The 19,162-nt window shown below is 37.9% G+C and overlaps 1 protein-coding gene across 1 annotated transcript in view; it reads right to left on the reverse strand.

Moving 5' to 3' along the window:
- Positions 1-19,162, reverse strand: part of LOC101390896 (uncharacterized) — a 584,743-nt gene that overhangs the window by 58,339 nt on the left and 507,242 nt on the right. The window contains 1 exon segment of the mRNA XM_087440065.1: positions 15,961-16,092. Coding sequence (XP_087296191.1) covers positions 15,961-16,092 — 132 coding nt within the window.

Consider the following 19,162-nt stretch of genomic DNA (forward strand, 5'->3'; position numbering starts at 1 on the left):
TTTCAGTAAGATCACAGTGGTTTCTTAAGAGGTTTATCTCTTCTTATGCTGTGTCCCTCACTGCAGTTCCCACATCTTCATGTGGCTGTGGAAATGACTGGAAAGTATGTGATTCTGACATGGAGGGAAGAAAAAGCCATAGCTTTCAAAGGACAAATATCCAAATAACCTGTTTCATGTAAATACACTCACAACAAACAAAGCAAGGCAAAAGGAATCCTGAAGACATAAGATATGTAGGCAGAATTATTTATAAACTGTATTATTCTGAAACTGCCCAAGAGGCATCAGCAAGTCTTTAAGGGCCCCTGATGATCACTGTTCTAAGTACTGCTGGAAATAACATACAGCAGTAATAAACCATGGGTAGCTACAGAAGCAGGCATACCATTTACTTTACCAAATGGGGTTTATTTTTCCTCTGTAGTCTCCTCTTAATAATATGAGCCCCAAAGTGAGGTCTGTGTCTAGATTTATGAAGTAAGTGAAAATGGGGAGGTCCCAGGTCCTGATGCACACCAGCAACTCTGTACTCGTGCAACAGCTTGCTGGGCAGCAGATGTGTCTACCTCTGCGTTCTGTACATTAGCTAGGCCTGTTGGTGCTCATTAAATTCCTAACGGGGATGACAACACTACAACTGATGGAGGATTTTAAATGCAGGCTACCCCAGGTGCAAAATTATAGACCAGACTTTGAGCTCCCTATTGCTGAGCCGATGGATTTTTGTATTAGAACTACCACATGAAGGGATGTATAAACATGCTTATTAATATCCTCACCCTCTATAGAGTAACTATTTGGCTCCAGTGAGGCAGGTAACATCTCCTCCTCCTCTGGGCAGTGACCTTTAGAATTATCAGATCAAGGTGGCGCCTCAGAGTACCAAAGAATAACGAGGATGCTGGCATGCTGCAGAAGTGTATATATACGTATACATACACAGATATAAACACACACATATATATCCACACATATACATATATATGAAAGAAAAAAAGAAGAAACTTTCAGAACAGGCTGTTTTAAAATCAAGACTCCATTAAATAGAGAAATTACATCTGTATTTAACCAAATGTTGCAGAAATGTATTAACCAGTGCAAAACAACAATATGGATGGAGCACTTTAGTTACTTTTCTCAAATGCTAACTTCACTGAGGGCTAGAGATAATTCAAAACCTCACATCTCACTTTGACCCATGGAGGGTACCATGAGTAAAGGAGTTGGTGTGATCGAGTATATGAGGGGCTATTAATATTGCTCTTCGTAGTCTGAGAAAGCAATTGTGGTCGATTTAAAAATGGCCCCAATTCTCCTCCCAGGCCTGTATCCCTGCCCTTTGCAACGTGACTTTCAGCTCCTCCCTTCCAGCAGTGGAATTTATTTCTCTCCCCCTTGACTCTTGGCTGGTCTTGTGACCTGCTTTGGCCAGTAGACTGCAGCGGAAGTGATGGTGTGCCAGTTCTGAGATTAGACTTAAGGGGCCATTGGGGACCAGTCAGCCATAGCTGACCTGCCAGCTGACCACAGGCACATGAGAGAGTCTTGCTGAGTCTGGTCTAGATGAGCACAACTGCCCAGTCTACTCATGGACCCTTGAGAAATAATAAATAGTTATTGCTTTATGTCATTAAATTTTAAGGCAATGTGCTACACAGCAATAGCTACACAATCTTGCCCGACATTATGGTGAATAAGCTCCCTCTCTAAACAAAGGATATTTTCTTACATTCCTTTTTGGGTCCTAGAAAACAGCCATTATTATCATTTTTGCTATCTCATGTGAGATGCAGTTCTCAGTACCTTGTACAATTACTACAATTAATGGCTTTAAAAATCCAGATTTCTGGTATGGTGCTTTACCTAAATGGGAGGTCTGGTTATAACCACAGAGATACTAGTTTCTTGTCATTGACCCTCTGCATCAGAAAAGGTAGTTCAAAGGAACAGCAGCCATTACAGGAAGCAGTGGGAAGATTAAAAGTGGTCCAGGCACGGTGTGACTGGGGACCCAGATGAAAAGTGGGTTGCATAATGAATAGGCAAACTCGCTAGTAACATTTTCATCCTCAATTGGCACTTTGAACTGAAATCAACCTCAAAAGCTTGAGATGAAATGTATTAGAAAAACGGCCAGTATCTTTAAATCATCATGGACAGGTACCAACTGGGACATTAGTTCCAGGATGCTCCCATGTAAGTGAGTGAGGACAAACTTCCTAATATTCTTTCTTCCTAAAAACCAAACTTTAATTGCTGAGCAGACTGTTCTCAGGCAAAGAAATCTGAAAATAGCCTGGTATCCACTCTATTACATATTTGAATTCAAATGATAAAAGAAACTATAAAATTTTAAACATGGGCTCTCTAAAAACACTGGTGATCACAGGATTTTGGAAAATCTACAACTTGGAAGAGATTGTAAAATATCATCAAGACAAAAAAAAAATATTTTTATTCCCTTGGCTCCTGAAGATTTACTGCTTTGACCCAGGGGTAGCTTCACATGAACCCCTCTTCATGGAGACAGAGGCGACAGTGGGAGAGGTCACAGTTATTACTACTTTGAACCACCGTCACATGTGTTTCCATGGCCCAGTCCACAAATACCAGCATCACTAGTTGCAAAGAAACACAAAATTTAAATGAGAGTGAATTTCACACTTGAGGCAACAGGCAGCTTTACATTTGGATATGACATTCAGAGCTATGTAAAAATACTACTTTGCATACAGATTATTGAATGCTTTGCCTTGGAAACCAATTCATGTTCTGTACGCCGGGACCAAGGGAAAACTGGCGACGCTGACTGGCAGTCTTTCATTTAATTTACAGAATTCCAAGAAGGAATATAATTTCCCCCAAAGCATTTTTTATGAAGAAAGGAAACTAGCAAACCTTTGGGACTCGATTTACAAGCACCTAGGATGAGAGAAATACACCCTTCGAAAGACAGAGAAACTATAATTTCCCCCAAATTGGTAGTGAAAATGACTACAGAAATTTGTGCAATCGTGCTAAATAACATAGCACAGTTCACCAGATTATCTTTTTTTAAAACTTAAAGTTCTACAATGCAATGTTTAGATATTTTAAAAACTGTCACAATAAGAGTTACTAACTTTTGAGGATCCACCATGTGAAGACTGGTGTAATTGTTTTTATGTAGTAATCCTGATCCTCAGAACAATCCATCAAGAGGTATTATTGTTATTCCAATTTGAAAGATGGGGAAAATGAAAGGAAAATGATATATAATTCACCAGAGGTCATATTCAAAATACATTAATGATTTAAACACATAGTTTTGATTTAAACAATTTGAATGCTGTCTTTTGCTTCCTTTCACATTTATTTTTATTTGTTTTTTTGCTGGCTGTATAAACACATTGAAGTCAGAATTATTTAAGAACAAAAACAGACTCCTTTAGACCTTTCTTCTCCTCTTATTCCTATCTCTATTTTCTATTACCTCATAATTCTCAAAATTCCTCCACTCTCCATTTAGATATCTATTTTTTATTTATCTTCTTATTCCCAAACTCTTACTCAACTAAATCTCATGGTTACAGTCCATTAAAACAACATGCAGATTTCAGACAGTGACGATTTCGTCATAACTGACAGACCTCTGATAGGTCCTCCAGTTAGCAAACCGAGTCACAAGGTTCAGGAGGTAACCTGCCTTCCCTTGAGGACATCCCTCTGTACCAAATTTCCTTACTAGCACGGATATCGCCATAACCTTCTCATTTAATTGTTATCAAAGACACTTGAGTTAATGTTTATATGTATTTGTTTTCATAAACAAAAGCTTAAGGTTAGCGAAGAGGGCAGAGAGTTTTACACTATGTGTTCTTTTCAGAGCAGATGCATTTTAATTCAGATAACTAGAAACCACTCAAACTCTTTGACCTCAAAGCTGACATGTAATTAATCTTTAATGAGTTATTAATATGCTTTGCAAAGTTTTAAAAGGCCTTGATAGGGACTAAAAAAATTATTAAAATTTGAAAAATTAGCTCTGAACAGATGAGTGGGATATTTTACTATCTTGTCAGGCGGATAATGTACTTGAATACTAAGCATGTGGGAATGTGCCACTTTGCAAAGAATGGCTTTTGCAAACATTTGCATGGCGTTCTTAAAATTCTTCATCATCTAATGCATAGTCTTTTCATATGTTTTCAACCAGAATTGTCTTATCTTTCATTTTCAAAAATCTAAAATAGAAGAGAAAAAGGATATAAAATCCAAGACAGTGCAATATTAAGACTGCATATTAGATAGCATAAAGCACATGTATTCAAGATTGACGGCAATACTAATTTAAAAGACTAAATATAACTGGAATTGGCTTTTTTGCCATTTCAACAGTACTGTTATATTTAAGTGGACGTCATTATTTTCCCTTAAATAATTTTCTTAATTTTCCAAGTTTGAACCAGATAATAGATGTAAAAAATGCTTTGTAAAGCACAAAGCATTGAACAATTTTTATGATGATATCATTATTAGAGATGTAAATCAGATTGCTTGATCACATAGTTTCAGTTATAGAACATTCTCTCCAGAAATGCAAACTTCTAAGAATACTATATACAGACATGTTAGCACTATCACTTGCATTCTCTTAAATTTAATTTTGGTAACATACAGTTGAAATATACAATGGAGATATTTCAGATTCTATAATACAATGAAATATAATGCCCTGGTAATAGCCAGTACACATTATCTTGTGGGAATTCACAGGCAATTTCAATGATATTACAGAACTTCTTCCTCAAGATTTGAAAAGTTTCAGATTGAGCTTTCAAAAACACATTAATTATGTGGAGACTCTCACGAAGGTAGACATCCCGGAAGCCTGCGCTCTTTGCTGCTGTGCTCAAGTGTGAGGCACATTAAGTGGTCTGCAGGCTTCCTTCCCTTTCTTCTCTGTATGCAGACAATTGATTAATGATGGCACAAAAACACAGTTAGTAAGATAGACAGTATCTTAAAATAGCAGAAGGATTTTTTTCCCCCAGTTTCTTGGGCTTTTTTTATTATAGAGAAAAGCAAACACAGATATCTCAGACTGAGCATTACCATTGTCTCTGGAGCCAACAGGCAGTTATTTCTTCCAACTTGGAAATAACTATTATGATCAACCAGGCATTTAAAGTTGAGCCACTTCAAACTGTTTGAAAATTAATACACATATTTGATTTGATTTTCCCTTCATATTCTATCAGCTTTCGGGTCCAGGAGATAGAACTTATTTGTAATGTAGTCACAGACACTTTCCTTCAATGTGTTCCTAGAAAATAGACTATGTTAGAAAGTGACAATATAATTATGTACTGCTGTGCTATTAGTTGTAAAACACGCCCTAATTTTAGAGGTGTTAAAATATCAAAAAAAATTGTGACTTAGAATACATAATATAAATATTGCATGTGTGTGTATGGGAGAGAGAGAAAAGGAGAGGGAGGAGACAAGTTAAAACTTGACAATAGAAAAATCCAATGAGTTAAAAAAGTTCCTTCTCCAAGTATCTACCAGCACAACTATTTAAATATATTCTTTGCAAGTTTCACATGAAACCAAATTTCCAGGTATTTGATTTCATTTCAACGTTAATAACTCTCATGGATTCTGAATCCTTTCTGTCATGATTGCATTGGACTTGACTTGCTAAAGTGCGAGGGATGGAGAATGAATAAGATTTAGCAGCAGGCAAATGACGAGGTTGATCACCAGGAGGTTCATGTATCTTGAAGAGGCAAAGAACATTTTAAACAGTCTGTTGACAAAGACAAAAGAACACATTAATCATTTGTTCCCTTCGTTGTCACGCCTTCTGAAGGAGCAGTCTCCGGGTGCTGTTTATTTCCTCACAAACTGTCCATTCATCCTTTAATCCCAGCCTCCACGTCCTCTCCTTCCACTGAATGGTTTTTTGGGTTTTTTTCCCAAAAATTACCAAGTCCTAAATCACAAATCCTTTGCTTGTCATCCACTTTTTCTTTTTCAGCAACATATGAGACAGTGATCCTTTTCTTCTTGAAAGTCTCTGGAATTATATATCTGAGTTCTCCTATTTACTTTCCACCTTTTTTTTTTTTTTGGTGAGGAAGATTGGCTCTGAGCTAACATCTCTCGTCAATCTTCCTCTTTTTGCTTGAGGAAGATTGGCCCTGAGCTAACATCCAAGCCCATCTTCCTCTAGGGACACTGCCACAGCATGCCTTGATGAGTGGTGCATAGTACCACGCCCAGGATCCGAACCTGCAAACCCTGGACCACTGAAGCAGAGCGTGTGAACTTAACCACTACGCCACCGGGCTGGCCCCTCCACCCTCCTAAAGCAGAGGTGATAAACACAGTTCCTCGAGAGCCAGGCCGGCAACACACACAGTGTAAGCAGGCGGAATCTCAGCAGGTGATTCACTGGGCGTGGAAGGGCCTCTGACCTACTGGAAAGTGCCTGACCCCCTAGAGAGGTTTGAGCTAATTAAATGTAGCCATTTGTTCTCACACAGGAATATGGGCCCAGTGTTCCAACGTCTTCTGATTTTTTAAATACTGAATCATATATTTTAAAAGGAATTTGCCTGCCATTCAAAACACTTCTGCAAGTCAAATTTAGCTTTAAGGCTGCCAGTTTGTAACATCTACTCTAATCAAATCTTGATCTCGTTCATCGGTTTTCCTTTCTCTATATCCCCCTAAAGGTAGGGAATTTAGTGAGTTTCTGTTCATAGTCTTCTTGGCTTTCCCCCTCAGCATCTTCTCCTCAGTCATCTTATCTCTACGATGATGGTTCTCACATCTACACTTCTAGTTCTAACCTTTCCTTTGAGTTCTTAGGATCTGATTTTTTAACAAATTATTGTTCATTCATGTCCTGCTCAGCACACCTCAAACAATACATACCAAATAATTTTCAAATTTCAGTCATCCTTCATTTTCCACATCTATGCACTAAAACCTGTGACTTGGTTCCAATCCTAACTCCCTCACTTACTAACCATGCAGCCTCAGGCAAATTACTTTACCTCTCTGTGCCTCATTTTCCTTAGCTGGAAATGGGAATAATAATAGTCCCTACCCCACAAGGTTATCCTGAGGATTAAAAAATTACTGACTGGATAGCAGGATACAAAATGGAATTATTTTGTTGTTCCAGATTTGCAGAAGAGACCTCGAAACAAGTGTGCTAGACACTTTATTCAGGTCTTGCTAAGGAAGTGTTAATCTAGTTTTGTGATTCTTAGTTTTTCAGTCATTTTGAGGGTATATAACAAGCGCTACGAATTAATATTTAAAGATTGATAGAGATTTTCTTTAAGGACAGAATTTTTTCAGCCTATAATTTACTGAGTTTACGTGCTAAATGCCCTTCCGAAGGTATAATATGTATTAACGTATTTAATCCTCATATGAATTGGGTGAGATAAATCCTTTATTAGTCCCATTTTACAGATGAGGAAACTAAGGCTAATTAAGTACTTACTTAATGCAAAGAGAACCTAAGTGGAGAAGCCAGGAGAGGGGGCAAGCAGTGTGACCCCAGGTTGCAGCAATTTACTGTCCTGGAGCATCTTTGGAGTTGTCAGAGGACTGCTGCCTTCCTCCTCCCCTCTCCAGGGAAAGCTTTCCCTTCACCTTACGCCAAGTGCAGAGGGCTTTGAGAGAACCACTTTAAGAGCTTGGTATGTACCTTCTGGAAATTGGGAGATTCAGAAGCTGGTATCAGACCCACATTTTGAGACGAGAGACTAGAGTGGCCCTTCCACCAATGGCAAAGTACAGGAACACCTTTCCAGCCCCATAGGGGTCATCTTGGAAGCGGACCCTCCAAGAGAGGGGTGGAGGACAAGAGCAGCGTGAGAATAGAGTGAAGAGGCCCCGCACTTTCTCTCTTCTCCACTTCTGAGCTCGAGTCAGGCCTGGGCTGGGCAAGGGAACAAGCTTTAAATTGGATTAGAAATGGAAGTTTTGATAAGACAGAACTATACCTTTTAACTGGATTTTGCAATAAAACGAGAGTGACTAGAAAAGTCATGGGACCTTTCTGGGACCTTATCCAGAAGTAGGGAAAAATGAATTGACAGAGATGCTGAGCAAAGCAGAGATGCAATGATGTTCCGCACATCATGGCTGAGATCACATCCATTTACTCCTCAAAAACTTTTAGACCTCCTTGTTCCTTCCAAAAGAAGGGCTCAATTCTCTAATGTGGCACCCAGGGCTTTTCACCATTTGACCCTTATACTATCCCTTTTACCTTCCTCTCCCATCACATTCAAACCTAGATTCAGTCACACGCCAATGATATGCATGAAATGCATGCATATCATCTCACACCATTAGGCCATTGCTCATGCTAGTCATCCTCCCCGGCATGAACTTCATACCAGCCCACCCTTCAAATTTTTACTAATCCTGTAAGGTTCAGCTGATATTCCAGTTCTTCAATGAAGCCTTCAGAGATTTCCCCTAATGGGTTTAATCACTATTTTCTGTCACACATTTATTATCTCATCTTCTTGTAAAATATAATTAAAATCAGTGGTTTGTATACCTTTTACATCCATTAAATTGTGAATTAATTCCTTGAGGGCAGGAAGACAACTTATCTTTTTTAGTATCCAATACAGCTCTTAGGAAATGATACGGACACAGAAGTCTCAATAAATGATAACAAAATTAAAATTTAATGAGTATTATGATCCAAGACCTTTCTCACCTTCAAATTGCTGTGCAAAATTCTCAGGACAATCTACACCATATGGACCTTCCAAAGGTATAATATGTATTAACCTCTCTAATCCTCATAGGAATCTGATGAGGTAGGTCCTTTATTAATCCCATTTATGGAAGAGGAAACTAAAGCAAAATAAGTATTTACCTAATGTAACAGAAAGCCTAAGAGGAGAAGCATAGGAGGTCAAGACTTGTAAGATCTTTGCTTGTAAAGGAAACAATGATATCTCGGCACAGTGTTAAAAAGCAAACTAAAAAAAGAAAGTGTCCTACATGTCATACTGGTCCTTAAATTTAAATATTAAGAAATTACAGTATTTGAATTAATACATGTCAAACAAGTAAAAATAAATATTCAGACATAAGTAGATAAAATTTCCAAAACACATTGGGCCATGAGCCCAACTATTAACGCACAAAGGGTCTGTGTACACATATATGAAAGGTGTATGTGTTGGAAGGTAAAACTTCTGAATGACTCACTTCATAGAAATAAGAATTTATGTTGTGATCTGCCAGATACTCAATGTGGGGCTCTGGAAGCAAGCAGCAAGAGTAATCATGGATTATTCTAGGCAGCTAGCCAGCTATATTTACCAATACACAAAGAGAATTTTAAACATAGTTAAGATTGGGCAGCCCTATAAAAACAAAAAGGACTGAGACCACTCAGCATAGGCAGAATGCAAAGAAAATGCTTCCGGTCATTATTTTTGTTAGATGATGACCAGGACTTATAATTAGCTTCTGATTTACAGCATCCGTCATCATGCTCAGTCCAGTTGGACAGGCAGGTACACTGGCTAGTTTCAAGGTCCCACTGAGAACTGTTATTACTGATGTGGTGCAGCAGGCAGCTTAGGCTGTGGAAACAGGCTGGACAAGCTGCATACAGACAAACGAAAAGCATCCTCCCTCCATCATTAAATTGAGGATAGGCTGTTATGGCACTTGACATCTCAACAGTGCTCTTGGCTGTGTCAGTCACTCTTTTTTGCAACCTACAAATGTGGGGCCAAGAAGAGAACAACCTTAATCAAACTTCTTGACTGCTCAGGTACTGAGGTTTTTCTATTGAATCTTAATTTTCCCTATTTTCCTTAAATTTTACAAGCAGACCGTTACCATAGTTAGTATTACCAACAATTGTCTCACTTTATAGATATGTAGTGTTTGCATGAACTTTACTGATTGTCCAGTTCTCAATTAGTAATTACATACAAGTTACCTTGGACAAGCTACTTAATTCTTCCCAGATTCAGGTTCCTCATTCATAAATGGGGATAGTAAGAGTGCCAAACCCAATTAATTGTTCTGAGGATTTGTTGAATGAATTGATGAAAAATACATAGCACAGTGAACACAGAATAGGCACTCAGCTAACATGAGCTTTGAGTCATATATTATGACTATACGGCATATGCCTATATTTATTGTATAGTGTTATTTACTACACATTGAATCATATACTATTACATAAATATTACATATTATATGTTACCTAGTTGAATCCCTTCCTTTTACGTACAGAAACTAAGAGCCAGAGACATTTATTTACTTTTCTAAGGTGTTTGTGCTATATTTAAAAGAAGACATTGCATACTTTGGAGGTGAATACAGAAATAAATGAATCTAGGATCTTGAGAGGGAGTTGAAGAATTATAAAAACTTCATCATTGTCTGATGTTGTTAGTCTTCTAATCCTTTGAAAAAGCTTCTTCTGAAAAGTGCTTTCAGAAATGGAATACAGACCAGGGAAGCTGTGGTGCCGGGCATAGAGCTACAGCTTCCCATCTCTCGTTCTGCCACTGATCTTATCTTCAAAGTCCTGACAAGTCAATCCAGCATAGCGTGGGCTACTGAATATTTTGCAGTCCCATAAACTATGTGTTTCTCATGTCTTTTTTTACTTGGTGGATTATTTCTATGAAATTTTAATCCCAAACTTCTTTACTAAGTTGTCGGGAATGTTCTTTGATTGAATGTAGCAAATCGTTAATGAGCATCCCTTGTGTATTAAGTGCTGGGGAATAAAAAATTGAATGATAGTTTTAATCATGTAAAAACAGACAGTTATAATGCAATATGATGGGAGGTGCTATGGAAAGAAGGGATTTAGTATTTTTGTTTGTTGTTTAAATATATTGAAAAATAAAAATCCCTGCAGAATTTTAACAGGCAATAAAAATGGAGGGAGAAAAATATTTATTAGCAGGAAGGAGCAATGAACATTGGCACCACATTTTAAAAGTACATGGTGCTTAGGGGAATGACTAAACTAGGTGGGGTGTGTGTGAGAGCAGTCAAAATGATGCTAGGGACAGGTGGATGATGGGCCTTTAGTGCCCCGAACTCTTCAGGGAATTTTAACCTCATCATGTAAAGCATCAGTAGATCACTGAGAGTTATAAAGTAATGACAGGATTAACTTTATTTTTAAAGCTCTAACTGAGACATTAGAGAAGGTAATAAGAATAGGGGAAAGAGCAGCTCTTGGCCCCTTTCAATGGGTCTGTGCTAAAAAATAACAGCTAATTTGAATATTAACTTTTTGAAAACACAGGAAGACAAATCTCCTCAAGACCAGATGCACCACTCCTCAACTCAATGCCAATATATATCACTGCACCACGACTCCTTTCCGCATCTGCAGATGATGGGGAGATGAACACATTGGCAATGACATACCCATCAGTCCTCAACTATATCCCTATTTTAAAACTGAATTTGCACAATAGCTTTTTGAAAGGCCTGTCACTTCCTCAGTGTCGCCTCTCTGTCGCACTTCTCTGTGGGAGCTGACATTTTGCTGATACTTCATCAGGCTGGACCGCCTGCTGTGAACCAGATTGGTAAGGGATATGCATCTCACTGCTGGAAAGGATAGGAGATGTATTATTTAAATACAATTTATTTTATAGCAACTTTAAAAATCAGATTTAGAATTGCTTCAGAGAGGTTAGAAATATATTGTTGCATCTTAGCTCTTCATGTTTGGTGATGTTTAAGACATTCAATTGTGCTTCTAATAGTTTTTTATTTGTTCATTTTGTTTTACATGTACTCATTTTTTCTGCCTTAGATAAGTGTTTTCTTTTTACAATGGTGTGTCATAAAGGAAATGCTAGCCCTGGTTTATGGTAGGTGTGTTACAGGAAGTTGGAAAACAGCTTAGAGGTTGTTTAAGGGAACAGATGGTTCCTTTAGATCTGAGTCAATACTCCAACGACAGGAATTCTAGAGAAAAGGAGTGGCGAGGCTGTGTCTACACATAAAGCAATCCAACATTTTTTGTTTGTTTTTTGAATCTTGAATCAGTTCAGGCAAACAATTGATTTTTGTTTTAAAAATAAAATAGACTAAATAGTGAAGTTTTTGTTGGCTGGAACAGTTTGTTGGTTAATTTAACTTGACCAAAAAGATCAAACTAGTTATCTGTTTAGAAACAGCAAAGTAAAATTGATACCTAAAAAGTAAAGAGAAAATAAACGTTAAGAAATATTCTGTGTATTCAAAATGTACTATTTGCCAGCTAGGGGTATACTGGAGCTGTTACTGCCAGCTCAGGAAAGCCAATTGTTAAATTTTCAGGAATTTTGCGAGCCGGTTGACATCACATTGGTTGCTTGAAAGCACCATGGTGGGAGTATTACACTGTGGAAACTGGCAAACGCTACAAACCAGGGTTTTTATACTTCAGAAAACGAGTTGTTAAACGTTTACCAGCTTACCTCTACATAAGGTTCACATCTGTGTTCAGTATGGTTTTCGTGATGTTTAATGATGTTTGAACATCATCATTTCATGATGATTCATCATTTCATGATGGTTAATCATATGATGTTTAAAAATGTAAATTGTATTTGGAATTAGTATCTCCCTTCTAGTGTCTTCTCCCCCATTCTCTCTAATTTTCTCTTCTACAGTAGTGGAGGGGCCACTTTTGTAAATGCTCATGAAAAACACGGCAGAATTCAGAGAAGTAATAACAAAATGACTAAGAGATAGAAATGGGATTTCTGAAGAAAGGGAAAAGAAGTGTTCAGAGGAAAGACTACTATGTTCTTTTATGTTTTTTTTTTTTAAGAGTTTTAGTGGTGCTGCCAAGCTATGTTCAATATCCACATCACGTGAAACAGGAGAAAGCAGTCAAATTAAAAGAGTGACAAGTTCAATTAGACTGGAGGAAAAACATCTTCACTATTTGGAAAGTTAAGACCACCAGACAGTACTTTAAGAACAGACAACTATCTTATTTGGATATTTAGTCAATGATTGGTCTGAAGATGATTTATTTTTCTTCCTAATTATTAAGGGGGAAAATGGTAAAGTAGTAAATAAGAGAAAGACAGTCATTTATAAAGGAGAAAAATATTCACCCATTGTCCAACCATCTCGAGATGGCCACTGTTACCAACCGCTGTCCCTTCTACTACAATTTTCCATATACATACATGGGTACATGTTCTTACAAATTTGGATCATTCTCTATATATATCATTTAATGTCAATTTAATGTCAATTCTCCTGACATTACACATTCTTCTAAAACATGAATCTTAATGGCCTTAGAATAGTCCGCTGATGTATTATATAATTTGTTTAATCATTCTCCTTCTGGTGGATGTTTAGGTTGTTTCTATTTTGTACTTTTGCTATTATAAATAATGCTGGAATAAAGAAAAAGCTAGGACTACTTCTCAGATTTTTTGGTAAAAGGCACGATAGCTAAGGCTAAACTGCCCTTCACAGAGATGACACATTCTTACCAAGAGTGTGAGAGTGTCTATGAAGCCACAATTGCCCCCCTCAACATTGAAGGCAGAAAAAAAAAATACAACCTACTATAACCCAGATAGTTTTCTACCACAGTGAAATAAAACACTTTTTTAAAAAGAATTATTTTCCCCAAGTATTTGTATTTATAACTTCCAAAAATTGGAATTTATATAAAGCCAATATCTTTAGAAATAGCTTTTTGGTCTTTCCTGCCTTTAAAACATATTACCTTGTACAGCCTATAATATTTTTACAGTTCATTATGCAGAGTAACTAGGTTTTAAAATTCTGTAAGCACCATAACAGGATATTTAGTGAAATGTTGTATGCTTTTTTTCAAACACAAGCCCGTTTTTAAATGCCATACACATTCTTTGTGGAGTATGCATGAAGCATTTTTAATGAGTCCTATCCTTTGGTTCCATTCATTTTCCTAAATATCTTATTATGATGATTATATAATTTGTGTTTGTGTCTGTGTGTGTAAAATCAGATAATAGCATTTAATACTAAAATTAAAGTGGACTAGGAGTCAGGGAATATTCTTGCCTATTCAACACACTATCTCATGTATCAGGTTGCCAATAAAATTAGAATACTATTACTTGTCACCAGATATCTCTCAGGACTATCAAAATATATTCCTCTGGGGTTTCAAATCCTAGAATGGAAGAGTTGTAACAGAACTATTAAAATTAATATTTTAAAGAATGAGCAGTTTATCTTTCTCTTCACTTGTTTCTAAATGGTCTATTTATATCACCTGACAATTGGACTAGTGTAAACTTTATCACTATCTGCTTAATAATTACTCCATTAAAGTTAAGTTAGACAAGAGAAAATGTCACTTCACTGTGGAAATAGCAAGTAACTACCTTTTGAGTATGTAAATTATTACCTTTAAGCTTTTTTTTTTTAAGAAAACAAGTAGCTTAGGGATAGCCAACCGCTGCATGGGCAAACTTTTACACTGTTTGAAACGCTTATCAACAGTGCCAGAATGACAGTCCTACAGTAAAAACTGTCTAGTTATATCCAAAAAAATTGTCAGGCAAAGACCTTGTCCTATCATTCTTGCTTGAGGGTTATCTTTAGGGGCAATAATGCACTTCCCCAAATGATCAGATGATCAGCTACGTGCTAAATACTGCCTGGTGTTACACTTTATATTTACATTTAGGTTTCTGGTTTTATTTGCTCGTTGGTTTATAGAAAGTCCTGAGCGCTGAAAGCTAATTCAGATTACTCTTCACACCTCATATGATAGACAATCACAAGCAACAGACTTTTCCTAACCTTCATTAGACACGGTTGAAACAGTAACGTAAAAAACACGATCATTATCACCCAGCCCACAGCTTTCCTCAAGTTCTGAAGTTCCTGGGTTTCGCCGTGGGTGCAGTAGAGAAGGTCATACAGACAGGGTTAACAGAGGTTATATAAGAGTCACAAGCAAGAAAGAAGATAGCAGGTAGGCATTCTACTGGCTCTTTGAAGCAGATTTGGTTTAACTAATCACTTTTTATCAGTCTATAATCTGCTTTCTGACAAGAATGATAAATACAGTCTAGAGGATTCTTTTCTTTTCTTTTTTGCTAAGGAAGATTCATCCTGAACTAACATCTGTGCCAATCTTCCTCTATTTTTCATGTGGGTCGCTGCCACAGGCCTCTGGCAAGTGGTATAGGGCTGTGCCTGGGAACCGAACCTGGACTGCCAAAGCAGAGCACGCTGAACTTAACCACTAGGCCACAGGGCTGGCCCCTCTAGTGGATTCTTGAAATGTCTTTCAGTATAACTTTAAATAATATACTATGGTAGATTGGTTTCAAAGATGGCTGCAACCATATCTCCCAGCTTGTAGGTCTTTTGCAATGAGATTTGCTACTCCTCTCATCAGGAGGTAGAATCTCTTTCCTCTCCCTTTGAATCTGTCTGGGCTTATGTCTTGCCTAACTAACAGAATGTGGCAGAAGTGATGATGTGGCTTCTGAAGCCAAGCTTTTTCACACGTTATAGCTTCTGCTTTCACACTTTCAGGATGCCCCTTCTTGGACTGCTGTCTTGAGACTGCCACGCTATGAGGACGCCCAAGCTACTCTTGTAGAAACGCTATGTAGAGGAAAGGCCAGGGTTCTGTTACGCAGCCCAGTCAAGCCCAGTTCCCACCTGATCTACCAGCTAGAAGCAGCTACATGCGTGACTCCAGGAGAACCACCTTCTCAACCCACAGGATCTAAAGAAATAATAAATCATTGTTTTAAGCACAAAGTATTGGGATGGTTTGTTACACAACAATAGATAATTGAAACATGTATCCTAACATAATATCTCATAGAGCAGTTAGGGAAAAGAAAGCACTTACAGAGGCTAACAACTTTATTGACTTTGTTGGTTATCTTGTCTAGGTTAATGACTTACGTACGGTACAGGCCTTCCCCACATAACCAGGAGGACAATCACAGTTGCCAGTTTTTTTGTTGCGCTGACCTCCATTCTCACAAGGTCCGCAGGAGAACTGGCACTCTGGTCCCCAGAGGCTGTCAGGGCAGGCTCGTAAAATAAAAAGAGAGAAAGAAAGGAGCTAAGACTTGTAAGAAATCTCAAGATCTTCCCAGATTTCTGTTCTTACCTAAGTTCGAAAAGTGTGCGTGTATGAGTGTGTGTGTGTGTGTGTGACTGCATGTGTGTATGACTGAGCTGCAAAGAAAGAAATATTCGAGTAGCCTCCAAGGATTTATAGCACTTCCAAAAATATTCCCTGAAGAAATCAACATGATGCTATATCTTGTCACTTTGGAAACATAGATACAGAGGTTGGCTTTTTGCTAAAAATGTGGTTTTTCAGACAGTCACAATGGAAGCAATTTTGATGTATGTCTTTGGAGGCAGTTGCACAGAACAAAACCTGAAAATGAGATGTAATTTGTAAAGGAAGCTTAGGAGGCACGGTGTTCAGGAAGTTGTCCCCAAATGGTTGCCTGAATCCTGTTCTCCCTGTCTTTGCTTTTTTTGTAAGCCAGAATAATCATCCTAGAGGTTCATAATTTGTGTATTTTATAAGAGTGAACAATGCATATGGGAGAGAAGAATGTGTGCTGCTTTGTTGAATGCCCTTTGACCTGGAAAAGGATGATGGATGCTGCAGGGACCCCTGAGGGCTCAGTGAGAGCTTTCAATGTATGTCCTACTGTTGAAACCACCGGAATTAGAAAGCTGGTGGAAAGCATTCTTTTAACACAGGGAAAACAGTGAAACTTTCCTAAACATATGACAATTGTGGAAAGATATGTCAAACCAAGTTGAGTTGTCAAGTATCTTCTTGTCCTGGGCAGAGTCTATGAATAACGGAATTATGACATTTTCTGGGATGTTCACACTGTTCCTGGCTATTATCTGTTGATCACTTACTTACTCTGTGCCAAGCACTTTACATAAATTAGCTTATGGTTCCATAAATATCACCATATGACAAAAGCAACTTTATCTCTCTTTTACATAAGAAACTGAGGCTCTGAGAAGTAAAGTAACTTACTCTGGGTCACACAGCTAGTAAGTAGCAAAGTCAGGATTTGAACCCAGCTCTTCTGGCCTCTGAAACTGGTGCTCTCAGCCACTTAAACCCAACTTATGCTGCAATACTATGTACTCAGCACCTTTCAAGTCAACCTGCTTTTAGAGACCCACCCGAGTTCAAAAATGTGAAGTTCATCCAATACAGAACTACTGTAACAAAAATCTGTCCTTCTTATGATGACACAACAGTTGAATAGGGCTCAAAGGGCTTGGTGGGCCAGAGTCTTCCACATTCAGAGTTCTGCCTGCAGCTGGGGTCCAAAATACCCCAGACTATAAACTAATCAGAACAAGGCAAAGACGCTGGCTGTCTTTTTTGTTTTTTTTTCCTCTCTCTCTTTTTTGCTGTTTCACAGATTAGTGTAGAAACTAGCTCTTCTGCTCTTAGAAGTCATTGCTGATGGGCTAAATAAGGCCTGGTGCTGATTGTAGAGAGCACTGTTCATTAGTGCCATTGAAACAATTTGTAGTCTTTAATTAACCATTCATCTGCAATCTAGACACAGGTCTGGAGCTAATATTTTTAAAGATATGTCTAGCTCTAGGAGCACTTGGGCTACTTCACTCTTAAAATAGAGAAAGAAAAACAACAGGCCTGATTTTCATCATACACAACTCTTGGAGAGCTCTTTTCACCTTGATTTCAGCTGTCAATCATGGCGATCCCATTCACCTGCTCCAGTCTGATTCATAATTTCATTTTGTGGTTAGACAAAAATATCAGAATTGGACAAAGTTATCTGATTGAAAAATAATATGTTTTCCAGAGATTATGGTGACCTCTCTATTTTGCTGATTTACATACACTTTCAACTCATTTTCCTTCACAGTGGGAATCTCAGAAGCATTTTCCAATATACTATATTCAGCAGCTGCTTTAAGAAAATGTTATCAGAATACATTAAATGTACCCAGGTGTGTGTGTATATGGTGTTGTCTCCTCATGCAGTGACTTCCAGGGCATGACTTCTCTAGCGGGGAAATGAATAAAGGGTTGACTCTAGGCTTAAAAATCAGTTGAAGCAGGAAGAGATTTGGAGATTGGCATGAGGCCCACTCTCATTCCACATTAAACACATTTGTGTAACGTCAGGCTTCTGTTTCCCCAAGTTCTTTCCCCTTTGCTTAGAAAGTTGCAATCCAGCTACCTAAATGGCTCTCTCTCCATGAAATCTCGATGGACATTGCTGCTCACATACTCCAGTTCCATCACCACGGGACAACCTGGAAGAGTCTTACTCCCTTCCAGTCAGCTCCAGAAAAGTCCTGCAGACCATCTGGAGATGACAGTGCAAGGAGCAATGTGTCATAATGAGGGCCAAAGACAACTTTCAACCCCAGTGCCTGCCTCTGTAAGTGGGGCCAACAGGATGATGGTTTCCTTTCCAACGTATTCACTCCTCCTGATTTTACACAAGATTGCCCTTTGGATCATTTCAAAGGCACAAAGCTCACTTGCTATTAGTTTTAATAATTTTATTTGTTATACATTTAGTCTTGCTATATATTAAAGAGAAAAAACTTCTGTGATAATTTCCTCTGAATAAAATAGTAACAAGTGCTTAATGCAGAATATATGATAACATGAAAAAATGGATAAAGAATAAAAATTGAACCATGCACATTTATGTGTTCATTTAAGAACATACTTAATGAACAACTCCTATATGTCAGGATTGTTCTAGAAGTTTGGGGCTACTGCAGTGAACAAAATAGACACATATCCTTTCCCCCATGGGCCTTAGCTTCTAGCAGGAAAGACAGGCAATATTAGAAATAATAATAATTAGAATATGTTATAATAAGATAACATGTTAGAAGATGATACGCACTTTGGAAAAAATTCTAAAAGTTCAAGCAGTCTTGCAAGTGGCAATTTTAAGTAGGGTGGTACTGATAAGATTCAGTGAAACAGAGACATGAGACTTTCTGAACAACTAAAAGAGCCATGTAGATAGACACCAGGGAAGAAGCATCCTGTGAGTCCACAAATCAGGGTCAGCCATTACTAACATCTTGGAATATTTTTTTCCAAATTTTATATGCA

This window comes from Ceratotherium simum, chromosome 15 (assembly GCF_057802395.1).
Source record: "Ceratotherium simum simum isolate JZ-2026a chromosome 15, ASM5780239v1, whole genome shotgun sequence".
NCBI classification, from domain to species: Eukaryota; Metazoa; Chordata; class Mammalia; order Perissodactyla; family Rhinocerotidae; genus Ceratotherium; species Ceratotherium simum.